The sequence below is a fragment of the Aptenodytes patagonicus genome, chromosome 19 (genome assembly GCF_965638725.1).
Source record: "Aptenodytes patagonicus chromosome 19, bAptPat1.pri.cur, whole genome shotgun sequence".
Classification (NCBI taxonomy): domain Eukaryota; kingdom Metazoa; phylum Chordata; class Aves; order Sphenisciformes; family Spheniscidae; genus Aptenodytes; species Aptenodytes patagonicus.
In genome coordinates, this window is record NC_134967.1 from 6,631,347 (window position 1) to 6,651,128 (window position 19,782).

The 19,782-nt window shown below is 48.5% G+C and overlaps 2 protein-coding genes across 5 annotated transcripts in view; one reads left to right on the forward strand and one right to left on the reverse strand.

Moving 5' to 3' along the window:
• ACAP3 (ArfGAP with coiled-coil, ankyrin repeat and PH domains 3) overlaps positions 1–12,461 on the reverse strand; it is a 106,518-nt gene extending 94,057 nt beyond the window's left edge. The window contains exon 1 of the mRNA XM_076356456.1: positions 12,345–12,461. Within this exon, the coding sequence (XP_076212571.1) occupies positions 12,345–12,391 (47 nt within the window). The 5' untranslated portion in view covers positions 12,392–12,461. The remainder of the gene's footprint in view (positions 1–12,344) is intronic.
• Positions 12,462–15,363: 2,902 nt separating this feature from the next.
• Positions 15,364–19,782, forward strand: part of PUSL1 (pseudouridine synthase like 1) — a 28,732-nt gene continuing 24,313 nt past the window's right edge. For all 4 annotated transcript variants that reach the window (XM_076356273.1, XM_076356276.1, XM_076356274.1 and 1 more), the window contains exons 1-2: positions 15,364–15,530; positions 16,716–16,773. In XM_076356273.1, the coding sequence (XP_076212388.1) occupies positions 15,472–15,530; positions 16,716–16,773 (117 nt within the window). In that variant the 5' untranslated portion in view covers positions 15,364–15,471. The remainder of the gene's footprint in view (positions 15,531–16,715; positions 16,774–19,782) is intronic.

A 19,782-nucleotide genomic window follows, 5' to 3' on the forward strand; every position in this document is an offset into this window, starting at 1 on the left:
GAGTGCAGCTAGCAGGACTTTTACCAGCTACAGATTGCTTATCTGCTCTCTGTGGCCGTATGATGGACTACCACATCCCTTTGAGCTAGTAAATCATCCTTGCAGGATGAACCTTACTGTCCTGCTGCATACCTGATGTTGTCCTGGACCCTGCTCTGGAGATAGGATGGTTAGGCTCATATACAAGGAGGAAATTCCCAAGCTCACACAAAAAGCCTAAATGTTGGGGGTAGAGGGAATCATTGGGCAGGAAACAGGGACCAGTGCTGCTTGGAGTAAAAATTAATACGTCCTGTGTACTGAATGATGTGGCCCAGGCAAGGGAGAACAAAGTTGGCATTGTAGTAACCAGGCCTCAGCAGCAGAAAAAGAATTGAAGCACAAAGTCAAGGGTCAGAACAACAGGGTTCAGCTCTGTAGGATTCACAGACATTCATCCTCCATACTGAAAATTTAGCTAGAATCCTCCACTTCTTCTTGATTTCTTGGCATCTCATCTCATCTCAACCCACACAGTTCAGAACTGCAGGTAAAAGAGAAGTATGGAGTACTAAACTATGAATAATTGTGGTGAACTCAAGCAAAGATTAAAGTCCATGAGGCTAGCTGCTATAGAATTTTGACTTCTGAGAGAAGCCTTTTCCCATCCCATCAACATATATATCAGCTTGGAGTTTTCCAGTGTCTCAGTCCTGTTTACTAGTTTGGCATCGTCCCACAGTTTTATGCATTATCTCTGAATTCAGATGAGTCAGTGGTACATCAAGAGCCTGCGTTACTCCAAACTCCTAAACTCAATCTGGCAGAACTGGTTTTATTACACTCTTTGAACACTTAAGGCAGGCGCCTTTCTCCAAACATCAGCTTGCTGCCTTCTCTTCCTCCAGCCTTCAGGTAGGCTGTTCTCTGCAAATCTGAGAGCACCATCTGAAGCGCCAGCCTCCAGACGGTGCAAGCAAGAAAAGCTGGGAAGTGTGTGGGAAGAGAAGTGTGTGGGAAGTGTGGGGTGGGGAAGGGAAGGGAAGGGAAGGGAAGGGAAGGGAAGGGAAGGGAAGGGAAGGGAAGGGAAGGGAAGGGAAGGGAAGGGAAGGGAAGGGAAGGGAAGGGAAGGGAAGGGAAGGGAAGGGAAGGGAAGGGAAGGGAAGGGAAGGGAAGGGAAGGGAAGGGAAGGGAAGGGAAGGGAAGGGAAGGGAAGGGAAGGGAAGGGAAGGGAAGGGAAGGGAAGGGAAAGGGGCCTCCTGCTATGCCAGTGCTATCACAGTGGCTGTTTCCTACATCCTGGGGCGAGGTCACGGTGCGAGGACAAATCCATGCTTCCTGCCAAAAACTGGGTTTATCAGAGAGAACAAAGGGGTGATATTCTGAAAAGAAACTGAGCTGTGGGAAGCAGCATTGTTTCACTGAGCTAGAATGAAGCAGGAACAACTGACATGCGTAAATAGCTGTTCTTCAAAAGAGTTACGGAGATTTCTGCATTACCCCAACATTGCAAATGTAGCAGGACCATGCTGGTGTTTAAGCTGCTATTCTTCTCAAGTGCATGGGCATAAAGTGGCCTCAAAGCAAGCCACGAGTGTGTACACTTGCATAACCTAACTTTTCTGTGTTGTAGGAGTACAGATAAATCTCCTTTAGCCGCTCCCTATGTCCATGGAGATACTTCCCTGTAGCAATATATGCAGACCATGTCTGTAAAATCTACACACGTAGTAGACTGTATTTTCAGCCCGATGGTCAGAGATTTAGCAGACAAAACCATACGTCGGTCTCCTCTATGTACTGTTAAATAAAGACTGGCACAGCTGCTTGGATGCTGAGAAAGGACTACAAGCTATATGTCTGTATCTCTGCAGATCTGAATGCATGTACATGGAGGCCATACAGCTAAATTTTATTCCCATAAAATATCCTCTTACCTTATCAACAGGCAGATGTATCCAACCCTTGGAAACACTGCATGTGCACATATGCATTTACACACATGTTCACACATGCTGTTTCTATTAGCAGCAGCATTTAATAAAGAGTATGGAAATTATTAAGCCCTGCTGTAGTGTGATGAAGCAGACTGGGTAAGCAGAGAACAGTTTATCTCACTCTCTGATACTATATAATGTCTTTAGACTGTGCCACTTTATGCTTATTTAAGGAATGAATGAGCCCTTCACTCTGGGATGTGCCACCCATGAGTTCTGACAACATCCCTTTAATCCACTGTAATGAGTAAGTGATGGTTAACTATATCAGAGCAACAGAATGTTCTCCGCCTCCCTCAAGAAGAGATCTGGCACATAAATTGCTCCTGCAGATAAGGTGAAGCAAGACAAGAACGTAACGTGCGTGTGGGCACACTCTGCTGTAAATGTACCACACTGCGTTTGGTTAGCGCTGTATTCAGTGGATTGGTATGGGCTGTTGAGAACACATACAACCTTTCCATTACTTTTTCTCTGGTCCTTTCTTCCTTCCTATAACTCAAAGTCTCTGAACTGAATTCCCTTCTGTACAAAATGAGAGGCCAGAGGAGACAGCAACACGCAAAAATAAAAAGATCTGTAGATGCCCTGCTTTAAAACAAACCCCCCTCCAGTACGCCTAAACATGTACCCCACCAAGTGAAAAGAACGGAACATTGTGCCAAGGGATTTGTGTAGGGGCAATTACCTTGCCTCATTTTCTTCTTTTGGGACCGGTGGCTCAGAGGAGTAATCAGCTCCGGCAGCAACACGTGTGGCTTACTCACTACTTCTTTGACCTGTGTTGGTATTGTCTCACCCAGTTTGTCAGGGCAGATAAATGCATGCCTAGGCTCTGTTCATGTGCACGGGACTGGTGGCAAAGCCAGTTTCCTCACCACCGCGCATGTGCAGGAAGAAACACATAAAGACTCTTCTCTAAGCCTTCTGGAGGAACAGAGTCTCCAGCATACCCTGTCCTCTTTTCTTACCTATTGCAATAGAAGTAGAAACACTTTTCCCTTTCTTCTAGCAGCTCGCACAATGGGCAGAACATTAAGCATGATGCTTTTCCCTTGCTGTTGGCCAGCCACGATGGGTGTTGTGACTGCAGTTGTGGGCAGCTCCTTCTGGGCTGAGGGCCAGTCTGGCTGCAGCTAGGCATGGATGCAGTGGAGCTGCAGGAACTCAGCCTCCACCCTCCTTGCACTCCACTGGAATAATTGTTCATTACCTTAGTTCTGCTCCCCATCCTGTGGGGTCCTACAGTGAGGAAGGCTGGCAGCTTTCATTCTAGCTGCTGTGTACTGGGGAGTAGAGACGCAATTCACCTCCATGCAGCCTGGAAGATATACACGCCTCCCTGGGGCTGCAGTTAAGCCACGTCATCCATCCCCTTGGCCTGGGACTGAGGCGTACAGCTCCCTAGTGCTCCAACATACTCCATGCAGGGAATTCTGCAGCTCCAATTCCTTGTCTTGCCCATTCCAAGATCTTAACAGAGCAGGCTCTGCAGTGCCTCAGAGAAGATAAAGCAGCAATTAGAAAGCTACTGGCAGGTAAAAATCTCAACCTTCCATACTGGCCATGATGCCTGCTTCCCCCTCTCCCTCCAAGTCTGCAATTGCTGGTCAAAGAGGGAACAAATTCTGCTCTTGGTTCCCCTTCCTTTCCCCAAAGTTAGCATGGCATCGTGTTAGCACGGAGCCGAATCTAGTTTCTTTTTTTTCCACTTCCTTTCCTCCACCCTTATTTTTAAAGCAAGCTTTACATTAGACAGGAACCACATTAATTATGGGAAGAGCTAACAATCTGTGCGTGTAACAAACACTTAGGAAAGAGCAGTCAGGAATGATTGTAAATGTCTGAAATCAGAATACAGCCCTGATGTAGAGGAGAACTGCAAGCAAACAAGCAAGCAAGCACTCTTGGCTCCAGGGTAACATTCTGTCCTGTCCCCAAAATTCAACAAAACTTGGATTGCAGGTCTGTTTCTAGAGCTCTTTTCTTTATCCCAGATAACCAAACTTACAAAGCTAGCAGTAGCATGGTTTTTTAAGCAAAGCCAGAGCTTAGGAACCCAGAAAAACTCGTGGTTCCACTGGCTTTCCTGGTGCAAAAAATTTAATACTGTGGTTGAAATTTCATAGTGTTATGAAACCAGGTTTTAAAGGGACTGTCGCCATTTCAGAAAAGCTTGGGATTCCAAAGCTCTTGTGCTTGATTTTCATTCCTCCCTCCCACCCCTGCTCTTCCACTGCCCCTTGAGAACAGCGCAGTTTAGGATGCTTAGAGTTGAGGCTTTATGGGGTTAGCAGTTTCAGGCAGCTTTTAGGTGCAGGAATTAACATAAACTCATTTTGCAACGCCTACAGGAAACTGCTAGGTGGTGGGGAAACTGGCTCTCTCATCAGCCCCATGTATCTGAACTGGGGCTAGGCATGTGTGTTTGCCCTGACAAACTATGTGTACGGACGCAGCCTAGAGACAGCTGCATCCAGACCCAAAGTCACTCTCGTAGCTCTGATTACGGGTCTCAGCCTTCATGCTGTTCCTAACCTCAAATAATCCAGCGCGCACACTTTCCATCCGGAGTTCATCTGTTGCCCTGTTAAGCCCCAATACCAAACTGAAAGTCTTCGGCCTCCTTATATCCACCACGTGACTCGAATAGGGTCTCTCAACTCACTGTACCTGTGTTAGTAACCCCAGGATATGTGCCCTACAAATCAGAAAATACTGTTTAACTGGAGAAAGGCACTTGCAAGATCCCCCAGCATGTATTTAACTAACTCAGGAGTTGTAGCGGAATTTACAATGCCCTGATCTGTGCATTAGCAGATGAGACAGTGCTTTATTCCTTATCCAGTGATTATACGTCAAAGCTGAACTGCCCTACTGACAGTGCAAAACTTTGCAAAAGCACCCAGATTAATAGAGGCTATGTCACTGATAACATTGATAACATGCAACAAGCTCCCATCTCAGGATGCCTGGCACAGGGGAGGCCGGCCAGAGAAAGCTGCCAGACACGCAGCCCAAGCTCCTCCAGGCAAAGGATTCTCCACCATGCTGCTGCACCCCTTCTCCCTGACCAGGCTGCAGAGCAGCCTTGATGATGCCACTGAGACCAAAAAAACCCAGCCTGACTCCAGGAGTTTGCGCTGCCTTCCTGTCTCTGGGAGGCATAACGAAATGAAGGTAAACAGATGGCTTCTCTCACACAGGCTGGGAGAGGTCCCTGGTGCGCGCGGCAGCAATACCCTCCTTTCTAGCCCTCCTCCCCTCGGAGCCCAGTGCTGGGACGCCATACCTTCCTACCTAAAGGGATCACCAGAAATGAATGATTAATCAATCAGTGCTCATGGCCTCATGTTACTGAAGGTGCTTCGTCATCACAAACATTAATTATTTCACAGGCTCTTGACTCAGATACACAGCGTGACCCTTCCATCCTGTCCCTCTCCCTAAGCTAAGGAAAATGAAACAGAGGAGCTGTTGAAATGAATAAAAGGGACTTTCCTCAGTGGCACAATCGCTGAGTGCCAAAGCAAGCAGTAGCCCTCGGGCCCTGGACTCCCCATTCTCCACTCTAGGTAGCAGGAGGGGCTCCCTTCAGATGAAAGCTCGACGCCATTGTTTCCCATCACCACGAAGCTGGCTTTGTGGCACCTTTCCAGCTTCCTGAGCTTCAGCAGTGTGAGTGACAACGGACTCTGACTTATCCCTAGAATGCAAAGCTCGCTGGCTTTGCAGTAACACACATTTCAACAGGAGCCTGTCTAGAGTCCACATGAATGAGGTTACGCCAAATAATGTTTCACTGAACTCTTATTCTACGTGCTTACTTGGCCATGCTGCACTCCTTCGAGGACCAGGGTTGGAATCCAGAGACACTGTATGGTGCCAAGACAACCAGCAAAGCACAATTATCAAGACATGCGGCACACTCTGAGGAGGAATGGATGACTCTCCCACAGACAATTTCAATAGCACAGATAAGCTAGCATCAGCATCTCTCAGCCGCATTACCTCTGGGTCTAATTACCCTCTTCCACCACAGAGTTATTGCTCTTTTGTTTTTTTTCCTTTTAGCAAGCTTTGTCATCTAACTTCCAACCCTCTTACATTCTTTATTACAGCTAGAAAACTAGCAGCTAGCAAAACCCTGATCTTGGCTTTCTCAGTGGCTTTTGGCCATCCTAATAGGACAAGGCCTAGGGTTCCTTGTAGTGCTGCCCTCTGGAAGGCTTTGAGGGAAAGCAGTCCACACTCACACCCCTGGCACGTGACAGCCAGAGTTTTACACTTTGCAAAACTTCTCCTGCAAAATCATTCCGGTTGAACAGCTTTCTCCTTACACTTATCTCATGGCGATCAGGAGGAGAGCCATGGAGAGAGAAAAATGTCAGAAGACTATCACTGACAAAAGAGATTATTTTCATCTCTGTGTAGCCACATACATCCCAGCCAGCGGAAAAACAACAGAGGAACAGCTACTGAAAATGAAAGTGAGCAACTTCCAACTCAGAAATGGATCTGTTAGGCAACTAGAAACATTTCAAAGTTTGCAGATGTTCTTACAGGGTACATACTATTACAAAGCAAGGTGTGTTACAGGAGTGTTATTCCGGTAACAAAGTCAATCATCAGATTATGAAATACCAAGATTTCCCTTGTCCGTGTGCTGCACCATGAAACTTATGAGCCATAGCTCCCGTGAGCAGCCTGAGAGATTGTATTTCAGAGTTTAATATCATTCACTGCAAACTCACAGCTTCAAAGTCTGGGCAGTTTTATCTTAGGAAAAAAAAAAAATTAAATCCTTTTCTGATTTTGGAGAGTTAGGATGGATCAGTGGGGTTTTAGCTTCAGAACTTTGGCCCTTTGGGATACCCTGCTTACGCAGTTCACAATTCAAAGTTGCTAAGGAAACTGCTTGCCAAAAATTTGGCATAAAATACCATTTATGAGGCCAAGCCAGAGATCTCAAGCCAGTTGTCACCCAGTCAGTTCTCTCATACCAGGGGATTTTCCCTGACTACACATTGAATAAATACCTTCAGATCTGCTCACAGTAATGCAGGCTGAAGGACTGCAGCTTTTTCGTAAGTACTGCAGGATTCACATCATAGTTTTGATGACAGGGAACCTCAGATTAAGGGACTTCTGCTTCCATATACTTCTGTGGTATCACCTCTGGAGGAAAAAAAACCTGTGCCACGAGGGCCCTGCTGTGATCTGCTGTGAATGTGATTCACCTGACACAAGGGCAGCCGAAATGTAATGCAGCCTCGATCGCGAAGGAGGCCCCTTCGGGTGAAGCTGTCACAACTACAGTCTCGGTATGGCACATCAGGTACAAACCGCCACAAATACGCACGTGGGGGGAGAAGCCAACCTAACAGATTAGGGATGGACCCCACCATAAACCATGCCCCAGTACAACCCCGGCAAAGGCCAGATTTGGTTCTGTATTACTGACCTGGGGTCACTTTAAAGTGATGCCGAAAAGGGAGGCTGGAAGCCAGGAGAGGAAACAAAGCCTCACTGCATTTGGAAAGCACCACACCGATGTATAGATATTTAGGGGCTGGATGGACAGGATGGACTGCTGTAACTGGGAGAGCATCTCATGGCTGGTACTGTGAGAGGAAGGAACTATATGGTGACACCTTTGCTTTGACTTCTCCCTTTATATACGTCAGACTCTTTGACTTTAGAAGTGCAATGATAAAGAGATAAGAAATAGAATAAACAGATAAAGACAGGTATTATGATTGACGTAGATAATATCATGCTGCTTCTGTGATAATATCTTCTCTCTCGTGCAACTAAACCAGCAAGTGATGGCAATTGTACTCATTAGCCTCCGATTCAAAAAGAAGCTCTCTATGTAGGCGTATCGTCATGCAACTGCAATCAGTATCAGGGATCTTGCTTACATAAGAAGCCTTGTGTAACAAAACCCAATTTCTAATCAATCCATGTGCTCTTTTTGTTAAACTGATTTAGTTAAACAGATGAAGATTCTTTCTTTGGACATTCTGGGTGTAATTTAAATTTGCTTTTAAGTAACTTAGCTAATAAGTTTGGCTCACCTCAAACTGTATGTCAATGGTGCGGAGTGTCAATTGACACAAATCACACAGAAGCCACTAAAGTGTTTTTCTGCGGAGGCCTTCACTAACACACACTCACACAGCATCGATGCATTAAAACTGGTCATGCTAGCTTTAAACTTGTCTAATTCAGTCTGTTATCAGACTTAGGAAGATCAGTTTGACTAAGGGTTTTAATTCTTCCCATTCTGTTTCAAACACCCTAGCAAGAATTAGAAAATATTTTCTGAATGTACTTGTTTTTCCACTTACTTTTCCTCTGGCGAATGACAATTATTTTTTTCTCGCATCTTTCATGGAGCCAGAATTACATGCCTGCCTTTTCCTCTGCCTAATGAGAGCCGCAATAACGTGCAGACAGGGCTGCACACTGCTAGAACAAACATCTCTGCCTCTGTCCCTGGGTCACTGCCTGATGACAGCACTGCTCCAGGGAGTCCTGTGAGTTTCTGAACTACCGCGTTACAGCCAGCCGAGAGGCTGCAAGGCATGGGGGAGGTGAAGACTGGCACTCCTCAGATCCGGGCACGTACATGGTCTTGTGTGGCCTATGCCTCAACTGCAGGTCTCCCTTTCCTGCTAAGCAGCACAGAGGTCCCTCGGTGGCCTGGGGCTTGGATGTCTATGGAGGGATGCTGTTAGCCAGCAGGTCATGGTAGCTGTAAGGGCTCCTCGTGACAAGATTCCAGCATCTGAGTCATTGTGCTACAGTCGGAGCACAGCACCTCCTGGCTCACCCCAGTGACACGCAGCCCGCTCTGCAGTGGGTAACCCTGCCCTCACAACAAGTCTGATTAATAAGGTTAGTTAATAGCAACAACAACTACAATAGCAATGTTAGTTAAGGAAATAACCGCTTATTTCCCTCCCTTGTGGGAATTACCACAGAGGCGTTTGGAGTTTTCTGTGACCCACAGAGTGCTACAGCCAGGTCCAACCTCTGCAATTTGTTCCTACTCTCCCCTCGTCCTCCTGATTGTTCCTAGAGTGCATTTACACCCAGCATGAGTAACGATGTCCCTACCCGTCCCTTGGTACCAAGCGAGTCTTCCCTGAGAGAGGAGGGAATAAAGGTAGGGGGTAAGTGTTGGGAGCAGGCAGTATGCCCAAGGACTGCCATTTTGCAAGAATGAGCCAAATTTACTCATCTAGCACTGTTGCTTAACAGATCTGCAAGGGTAAGGGCAGTAAGGGGTTGTTCTTTGCATCACTCCAGACCACGGGCTTCCGTGACTGAGTGGAACAAGTCAGAAACGTGTTCCTAGATTTCCCAGACTGCTGCTAGTTAAACAGAAGGCTCTGAGTGTCAGGGAGATGAAAGCCACAATAACTATTGGGATTTCATTCAAATGTGCTAGAACTGGTCTTTCAAGGTAATTATACTTGTTTACTGGAACTGAATATACATGTCTCTACAAGACGCCTCACAGAAATAAGGCTTATCTACCAATCTAAAGATCTATACATATTTAAGTCACGAAATTTTTAAAAAACAAAAGTTTTCTTCGTAGCGACTGGTCCCTATAAAGTAGGAAGCAACGATGGATTGAGTGTATATTGAGTACTGATCTGGAGTGTTTTGACATGTAATTGGATTTGATTGCTAAAGTAGACTAGTTTGGTAGTCTTATTATGGGATGCTTAATACAGTGTTTGTTTATGCCTGTGCAATATTTTTTTTGGAGGTTTTTTTCCTCCCTGTGTATAACAAACAGAAAACAATTTGATTATCTCGAAGGCTCGCTGTTGAGGGGAATAAGCCAATTGTAAAACATGGCACAACCCTTCGCTGGGAAGTGCGGAGGGGCTCTGTGCAGCAGTGGGCGCCAGCAGGAAAGGGAGGGCGATTCCTAGCTAAGGCACTGGTATGGGAAATCTGGATTAAATTTTTGCCTCTTCCACAGATGCTTCCTATGGCGAGGGCCTTTACCTATTGCTGTCTCAGTCTCTGTTGAAAAAGTGGATTATATGCTACCTTCTCTCACCTCATTTTTATCTATATTTTTCTATGTAGTTTAGCTTGTATGGTATTTTACTTTTTTTATAGTTGTAAGATTTTAGGGACATGTTAGTAAGCATCTCTGCCATGCACTATGGAGGAAGTCCTGTCCCTTACAGGCATCTAAGGATTCTCTTGTATTACAAACAAATAATTGTAACAGAAAAACTAATCAAAGAGTTGGGAGGAAGAAAAGTATACAAGGAGGCTAAAATCTGTACCCTTTGAGAAAGTCTGAAGAATTCTATTTTGTTCTTTTTTTTTTTTTGCCATAGGCCTGCTAATGTCAGTATTTTCTCACTGTTTGAGGTGTTTGTAGTTTACATATTCCCCTGCTCCGTATATTTCAGTCCTCCTGAAATACACAGGCTTATTTCTCTAATGTCTTGTTCTCCCTCTAACAGGCAGACTGTGTCCGGCCATTTGGGAAATAGTTCATAATTCCATGCTTAAATAACTGGCCTTTGATAAAGGTCCAACACAGTGCTTTGAGAGCTGTTTTGTTTTTATGGATGGAGCAGACAGAGCAGAATGATGTTGCCTGCATACTAAGAAACTTGGCCTGAAGCCCACACACACCAAAGGCAAAATAAATAAATAAACATATCAATCAATCTTGACGTCACCAGGAAAAGGGTCACTGCCATGTAGAACGAGACATCTGGACAGTGAAGTCACTGCTCTGGAAGGATGCCACTGAACAGTTCACATGCTCTGCAGCACAATAGGATAAAATGACAGTCAAAAAAGAACAAGGGGGGGGGCGGATAAATTCTAATTGATGCTAAGTGAGCAGAGATTTAAAGAAGGAGCTTCATACCTTCTGCAAACCTGTCCATGCATCTAACTTTTTCCTGATGAAAAACTCCCATGATTCCAGTGCCAACCAGCCACACAAATAAGACCAGCCTGTCATCTCACATGACACTGTCCATTAAACTTTCGGAACCAGCTTTGGAACAAGAAAGAGCAGGATCTTACCAGGCAACTAAAATTAAAACGTGTGGAGGACGACTCTTTCCACAGCCCTACATATTCCTGTATGCAGGGATAAAGAAGATGCACTTGCCCAGGTATTTGTGTTACCTGCAGCTGTACACAACCACACACATACATACACAAAATGACAACTGTCCAGAGTAGCAACAGCAACAGACCACTGCAGCCTTCCATATGAATCCTGCATTCCAAGAAATTATTTTTAAATGCACTTAAAGGAAAATGCAAACTGCTCCATTTAATAAACAAAAAGGTTTTGAGAAGGAGCAACAAGAAATGCCTGCAGGGAAGGAAAGACCCCTTGATAACTCTTTCCCCTGTACACACAGCCAACCAACTTGCTTCTGCAGGCTATTGTCTTTCTTTCCCTCTGTCCTCATCCAGGCACAGCATTGAAAGCAGCAGCAGACCGTTAGCTATGGAAGCTCTGATCTTCCCTTTATAGCATCAGGACACCCTAGCCCATCCGGACACCTAGCCAGGATGCTCCTGGCACAATGGAGCATCTGTACCCAGAATGTGGCGGCTCCTCTCCAGCCCTGGGCATTTCTGAAACGGCCCGATTTAAACGCAGCACAGCCAAGACGGAGTCTTTGTTGTCATAGCCCGGATTCCTTCAAGACCGCTAAAAAAATCCACCCTCCGAGAGATGGGAATGTGACTGCATGGAAAATGACCGTATTTCTTAGCACTGGCGCTTCGGGCGGTTTAAATCAGCACTGTCCCCATAGGGTGATGCCAGTTTACCCTGTTACGAATGGGATCCGGGGCTCTCTGCTGGCTGCTACAATTAGTAATTTTGCATCTGCAAAGCGTCCGAACCGAGCGGGGCAACGAGGCGAGGAGGGAAGGATGCAGTGCGCGAGAAGGCAACGCCTGCAGGCCGGCGGCATCCCCAGCGGCCGGCGGAGAGCGCCGGGCCGGCCGCCCCAGCCCCAGCCCCAGCCCCAGCCCCAGCCCCGGCGGGTGGCGGGGCCGGGGGTCGGCTGGGCCGGCTCCCCGCTTCCCACGGCGCCGACGGCCGCCCCGGCCCACCGCCGCCCGGGCGCGGCCCGGCGGAGCGCGCAGCCGGCAGGGCCCTGCCCGTCCCCCGCACCGCGGCTCACCGCGGTCCGTGTCCCCCCCCCCCCCCCCCGCCGCCGCCTACAGCGCTCAGCGGAGCGGAGCGGAGCGCGGCGGCGCCCCGCGCCCCTGCCCGCGCCCCGCCGTCCCGCCGCTCCGCCGCAGGGACTGCGCGGCCGGGGGGCGGCGGGGCGCCTCGCCGCTTACCGGAACCGGGGCGAGTCCTTGATGCACTCCTCGAACTCCACCGTCATCCTGCCGGCTCAGCCCGCGGCGCGCTCAGCGGAGGAAGCGCATCGCCCGCCGGCAGCCAAGGACGCGCGGGCGAGCGCCCGCCCCCCGCGCCCGCCGCACACGCTCCCGCTGCCTCGGCGGGGATGAGCGCGCCCGCCGCCCCGCAGCCGAACGCCGCTCGCCGCCGCCCCGCGGCGCGAAGGGCCGGGCCGGGCCGGGCCGGGCCCGGCGCGGGGTCGCCGGCGGGCGGAGGCGGAGGGCAGGGCCGCCGCACCGTCGGCCCGCGGGTCGCCTCCCGGGCCGCCGAGCAAGCGGGCGGCGGCGCCGGGGTCGGTGCCCTCGCAGGCTGCCTCGCGGGTCCGGTAGGCTGGGAAACGCGGTTCCCTTCCCCTCTCCTCGCCTGTGCTTCCTCCTCCCCGGTTTTAGGTGAGGATGGGTTCTCAGAAGACGCTCCCGACGCTGTTTGCAGCGTGTGTTTCTGGGCTGAGCTGGCTGTGACGGTGGCCACCGCCTCGTTCACCAACTCAACGCTAATTGTGTGGTTGAGCGCTTAGCCGGAGGTGCAGCCCGTCGTTTGCACCGTAGGATTGCCACCAGGTTGTGTGCACTGTAGAAAAAAAAAATCAAACTATCCAGGATGCAACAGTGTGATTCTGTACCAGCAGTGTCAAAAGGATTGGCATCAATCCTGTTACTACTTAATCTAGTTTTTAATTTTCTGTGCGCAGCGGATCTGCTGCTGCCATCAGCCATGTGGGAAAACTGCAGTAACTCCTCTGAAGCCAATGTAATCACCCAAGGGAGGAAGACCTCTGGGCTTGTGGGTCTAGCCGAAGAGATCCCGTCTGCTTCAGGACATGGCAATGTAACGTGGCATGGATAAACGAGGCTAATTACAATGGGCTTAGTTGGCATCCTCCACCCATCGAGCACCACAGACAGAACAGTATAAACCGCATCATTCACTGCAAGTTTTATATAAATCTAAGGCTGAAAGAAGGGCCTGAAGTGTAAATCTCCACGTTTTAAGAAAATCCTGTGTAACATGGGCCTAAACTAAAACCAAGAGTCAGACAAACACTGGGGCCGGGAGCATCTGAATCCACGACAAAATGTCACGATGAGGCCCTACCTCAGCCATGGACAGAACTGTAGTGAAATGAGATGAAATAAGATGTTCAATGCCATTTCCGTACACAAACTACAGCTAAGATTCAGCCCTAGGCCAGGCTCCCGTTTCCATCTGAGTTCCCAGACCTGCCTGATGTGTCAGGCACAGTCAAGAGTATCTTTGTGTGAGCAAAAGTCTGACTTATTTAACACAATTATCAGACGCTGGGGGGTTCTGAGGAACGCAGGAAAAGGAATTGGCCCCGCCGATCACCTCGGTCCAGGAGAAGGGGCAAGGTGACCTCTTGTGGCCTCTGTTTTATGTGGTTTCATAAAGGTCAAATCAATGCAATTTTTATTTTCTTTGGTTCTTCCAGCATAGATGAAAGTGTGTGGATGTTTCTGCCTGCGTGTGTATGCACAAGCTCGGGGATTAGAAATTACCATCCCCTTTAAAGCTGAGATTCATCAGTTTTATTATAATGGAGTCTGGATGCCATTGTGTGAGTTCAAAGCTGGTTGGATTTTTCCATTCAAAACAGATCTCAGATTTGTATGAGGGGGCCAGGGATTTTTCTGTTGCTCTCCCTGTTTTGCTAGTGAGATGGGCGATTGTTTATACTGATTTTAGGCTATTGTGCATACAGATATTGCAGTTCAGTATTTTAAAAAGACGAATACAGATTTTAAAATACAGAACATAGTCACGAAGAACATCTGCAGCCTTTGCTTATTATCACTATCTTAGCCTATTTTGGTCCCTGTAGCTGTTATTTACCCTCAGCGAGTGGTAGTCTGCACACATCTTTTCAGAGGCAGGCTGAAATAGATGAACGCGGGCTTGCCTGAAATGCCTGTGCTGGTTTTTGTGGGGACTTTAACATGGCTATTGGCAGAGCCGGGAGCAGTTTCACGTGGGGTGGGTTCACTGTAGGTTGGAAACATCGGAGCCTTTGAGTCAACAATCCCAAACTCGCAAGTAACTCTAACGCAGGAGAGGAGAGCGTGGAGGGCCACTCGCCACGGCAAGTGCCGTGCTCTGGTATTCGCCCTGTAAACTTCTGGCCCCATAAACCAGTTTTTCCGTGGGAGTTACGTTCCTGCTCTGGCACTTCAAGTCTTAATGTTTTGACACGCTTATCTGACTCAGGGGGCAACTGAAGCCCCCAGAACTGTGCTAGGAATAGCCCAAGGGATCAATTCTCATTAGAAACTGACAAAAAACCAAACAAGAAGTCCAGCTCGGGTGGTTTCTAATGGCAAGCTGTAAGGCAGACAAAGCCACTCGCCAGAAGACGGCTGCCTGCAGTACAACGTAAAAGCCGAAGAGCAGCAGAGAAGATAAAGGAGAGGATTCGAGAGGGGTCTGTTCCCTCGCGATCACTGGCTGGGTCACCTTCAGCCAGGCACTCGGCTTCCCTCCAGGCAAAAGGAAAACCTCCGAGACCAGGGTGAGGTGTCACAGGGAGAGGCGAACGGAGGCGCAGAGCCCCGGCACTGCTCTCCCCGGCCAAAACGCGCCCTGGCAGAGAAGCCGCCTGGGCCCGGGCCGCAGGCAGCGGCCCAGGAACCCCGCGCAGGGCTCCCGCCGCCGCCGTTCGCCTCCCCCGCGGCCCGGGCCGCTGCCCGGCCAGCCCGCCTGCCCCGGGCCCCGAGGCCCTGCCGGCGAGCGGAGCCAGGCCCCGGCGGGCCCGGAACTGCGCCCCTCCACGGTCCCCACAGCCACAGCGGCCCCGGCCCTTGGCGGGGCCCGCCCAGCGCGGCGGCGGAAGCGGGCGGTGCTGGGCGGGCCGCCGGCGGGAAGCCGGCCGAGGGAAGGGGGGACGGCGCGGCGCGGCCCTGTCCTGCGCCGCGCTGAGGGGCGGGAAGGCCGCCGGTCTGCCCCGGGGCCCCGCCGGCGTCCCCCGCCGCCAGCAGCGCGCTGGGGAGCGCGGGGGGTGCCCGCTGCGCCGGACCTAGAGCCTCCGCCGTAGGGCTGTAGGCAGCAAAGATGGTTTCTTCCCCAACCCGGTACCTAGTGTTCTTTCAGTACTTTGGCACTAAATATAGGTAGGTGCCTCAGCTGCCTCGTCAGCCACGTGCGGTGGAAGTAAACCAGCGCCTGTTGCGGCCCCGGGGGGGTTAGCCGTGGGTGGGGATGGGAGAGCTACAAGGCGGCGGTTGGGAAAAGGATGGGTGAGGGCCGTGGTTTTGGTAAGTGATAAATCCCTTGCTGAGTAGGTGAGAGCGGGCAGGGAGCTGGACTCCGCTTTCTACTGTTGCGTATAAGTGTGAGGAAGGGGATGGTTTGGGCAGGAAATGCATAAAATGGGCAAAGAGAAAACATCAAAGGACAGAGAAGGCGGCAAACTTGGGATCTCAGGCTGAGGGGGGGGGAAGCAAGTTACTGTATTTCCTGCAGTGGTGTGGCCAGTTCTCAGTGGTTCAGATACCTGCGCTGCTCGAGAGATGCAGGTGAAGCGATCTGTGGGCCGAGGTTGCAGGAGGTTGGCTGAGGTTGGGTTTCCCCAGGCCTTAAACATCCCACATTGTTTACATTTAAAAAAAAAAAAAGCGTGTGGGAGAACTTGTGCAGCTCCAGCTCATGGAATTGTGCCTATCTTCATGAGGATTTTACAGAATAATACCACCATATGCCAAACCCCACAATTCTTTTGCAGTGCACGGTCTGTGTCACTGTGGGTACTGACCTAAATTACTCAGAGTAGTTACAGGTAGGTTGGGTTTAGCCTCGGGACGTATCTCTCTGCACTTCAGCAGCTTTTGTGAATGGCTGTGACTTCTGTAGTAGAGAAGGAAGCTCTTCACAAACCGTTTTCATGGTCTTTTAGCCCCTTTATGACATCCGCAGGGCCTGCAAGAAGGGGACCTGCAACTGGCAACCAACTCCTGGCCCTGAAATAGCTTTATCTGCAAACTCTTTTCTAGTGTGATTTGTCTGCCTTATCTTCCCAACACGTCAGCCTCCATCTGAAGGGCTAGTCCAGAGAGTAACATTTGAAGGATGATTTTTATTTCCAGCCTCCTTTCTTGCAAATAACCACTGCATCTGTTTTCCTGTCCATGCATCAAAGTATTTGGTCCCTGCAAGTTCTGTAAAAAGATCCAGGTCACTCAATAGAAAACTGTTGGATGACTGTCCCCCATTAACTTCTGGATGTGTTGGTGGACTCTGTGTCAAGTCCTTGGGTCTTGACACATATCAATAACTATTGTATTTGTTTCGCTCTGCAGCGGGGTTATGGAGACTTCGAATGATCAGTCAATGGTTGGAGTCCAGAATTATTTGGAGGTAGGCCCTTGCTAATCATATTTTCATTAAAATGAAACTTCTAGGGTCACATTGTTGAGCTACAGATATTATCAAGGAAAAATACTGTTTTTAGACTGACACTCAATAAAAGACACTTGCATAGTGCTAAACACTGTAATACTCAAAACAGTCAAAGTGCTTTAGAAATTATGTCAGTATACAGGTAGGAGAAATAGGTCAGGGTGAAGTCAGAGACATTAAGATCCTGATCCTGAAAAAGATGTGAACTCTCCAATGAGACTTGAAATTGAGGTGTCCAAGTCCAGAACTATGATTCTGAGAGCCCCTGCTCAGGTGCTGGCCCACCTGAAGGTACTTAAGCATGTGAGCTTCATTAGCACTTGTGGCTTTGCTTCCACTCATTCTTAGAACTGCCTCAGTTCTGAGCAGGCTTAGCTGCTCTGCTTCTAGTTCATGTCCAAGTCCTTTATAGATTTAGAAACTAGATGTTGTATCCTTGCGGGAGAGGATGTCTCTAATAGATGTTTTCAGACACAGAACAAAGCACAGCAGGATATCCATTGTTCCAAATTAAAAAAATGCTTAGTTTCCGTTCTTCTGGAGTTCTTCTAATATGCCGGGGAAAAAAGGTATGATCCTGTCATCACTGTTGTTCTTGCGCTGCTCCCAGGGACTTCCCCAGAATGTAAGAATGGCTTTCAGGACCAAAGTGCTGTTTGGCTCGGAGTGAGTGCGCAATAGGAGTGCAAAAGACCCACTGTTACACCAGCGAGTAGAAAGTGGGTCACTTGCATAGGGTAAATGCTCAGCACACCTAGATGTTTGTGTAACCCAATTGTAATTTAGTTACAAGCTGCTGCTGAGCTGCGTTTATTTGAGCAGTGCCGGTGAATCCCACGTTCCTGTGCAGGGCAGGAATCAAAAGGAAGCTGTGTTATTTTTGTCTCGTCTTAGAAGCATCATGTAGTTCAAAATGAAGCTTGTGCCCATTTAGAAGACAAGAGATTGTTGAAGAGGTTGAAACTGATTGCTTTAGGTCAGATCATGCTTTTCAGTTACTCGATTCTCATTTTTGGTCAGACTGTCTAACCTGAGATCACAAACTAGCAGTTTGAAGGTGGTGTGCCCATCGTGCTTGTTTGTGATAGCCTGCGCTCTGCCTGCATTAGCTACAATCCTGGTGGTGTGAAGGAGCAGAGCTGTTGAAGAGCTGGTCTGGGAGCAGACCTGCTGTCCCACCCAGCCACTCTGTGACCCTGGCCAAGACATTTCTACACTGCGCCTTGTGAGGGTGATAGTTCTTGCATGCTCTTGCTAAGCAGTCTGCAGAAGGAAAGTGTGATGAATTATGGTTTGAGTAAGAGTTCTCAGGGTGTATTTGTATGGCTTCCTGCCTGAGACCATTGTGGAGAAAGTGTATAAATATTGTGCAGATCTTGAAAGAAGAGCCCCAAAGGACTTTCGATCTCGTTTATCTAATCCTCTGAACCATCCAGTGTCTCAGCCCCAGGCGCCGGACTTTGGGTGAGCCCAGCAGTTGTTTTGCATTATCTGAGTAACTTTGTTTTAATAGGCGAATGGGTAGGATGCGTGATTAAAGGAGAAAAGAAGAAGAAAAAAAGAAAAAGATAAACTTATTTGGTGTTGTCTTTTCACAGTATCAGCACTTTGCAGGCCAGTTCTGGGATATGTGCTTTGCTTTCATGTGGTGGTATTGATGCTGGGCACTGCTGAGCAGGGCTGTGTCTATTAGAACCACATGGGAAGTCTTAAAGCAACTTTAATAGAAAACTTCTGGGGCCTGTAGGAATTTATCTTTCTTCATTTCTGTGCAGCCTTGAACTTCACAACTTTCCAAAGCCAGGAAGGCAACTGAAGGGAAGGGCAAAATTAAATCTGTAATGAGATCCTTTTTGTAGTCTAAATATGTTCAGGCATTTGTTTGCAGTTACAGACAAGCAAATAACCTGAGGTGTAGACCTTGTGTTTCAACAACTGGTGTGTGAGTGTGTACTGCAGCCCTCTGTGTGGTAAGGTAAAATTGCTGGACTGGAGCTGAGCAGAAGGCCTGCCTATAACCCTTTGTCACCATAAAGCACTGTATCAATACAGGACACGGAAGCGTTTGTAGTCCTCAGCACTGCTACGTAACAGAGCCCTGGGACTGACTGGAGGAAATGGAGACTTGTTTTAGTTCAGGGACAGATGTAGATATTTGAAGGAGCTTTTAAAATATCTTTGAGGGGGGTGAGCTTTGCAGACAGCTTGCTTTCTTTCTCGGAGACAACATCTTTGTCTTGAAGCACTTGGAAGCCCAGCCTGCTAGTGGTGGGTCCAAACCAAAATTCCAGACCTTGCTTCCCCAGATGGGGAAGTTTGAATCCTGTGACTTGGCTCCCTCCAGTTCCTTGTGGAACCTTACAAGGTGCCGGACTTTGTGCTCTAGTCTCAATTCTTACAAACGTCCCTACTGTAAAGGAAGATCTCCTGTGTAGCACCTTTTGCTAAAGTGAGTAGCTGTTGCTTGTGCTAACAGGTACCATATGCGAGGCCTGCTAGGATCTACAGGATTGAGTTCCCTTTCATGTTTGGTTTGAACCATCTCCTGAGTGTGCTGTTTCCCATTGTGCTGGTGAATGCTGCCCAAAACTAATCTTCCCCACACGAAGCTCTGCTTTGGCCAGCAGCCTTGTGCTAAGGCCAGATATTATTCCTCATGAAAGGAAGAGGGGCAGTAGGAGAGGAGAGAAAGAGAACATACAAAAACTCCTTACTATGCAAGGCAGCTTTGGTACAACCTCCCCTCCCCCCCCCCAAAAAAAAAACAACTGAAAATGGATGCAGAGAACTGTCATCTTCAACCCCTGTTTGGATAATAATTTCAGTGGCATAGGAGATTGCTTTGGAAACCCTTTCTTCTAGCAGAAGCCACTTTCTCAGCTTTTTCTTCCTGGCTTTCACTTTGACTTTTATCTATTCCACTAAAAATGAGTTAGATTTTTAATTAGTTTCAGTTGACATAGCACC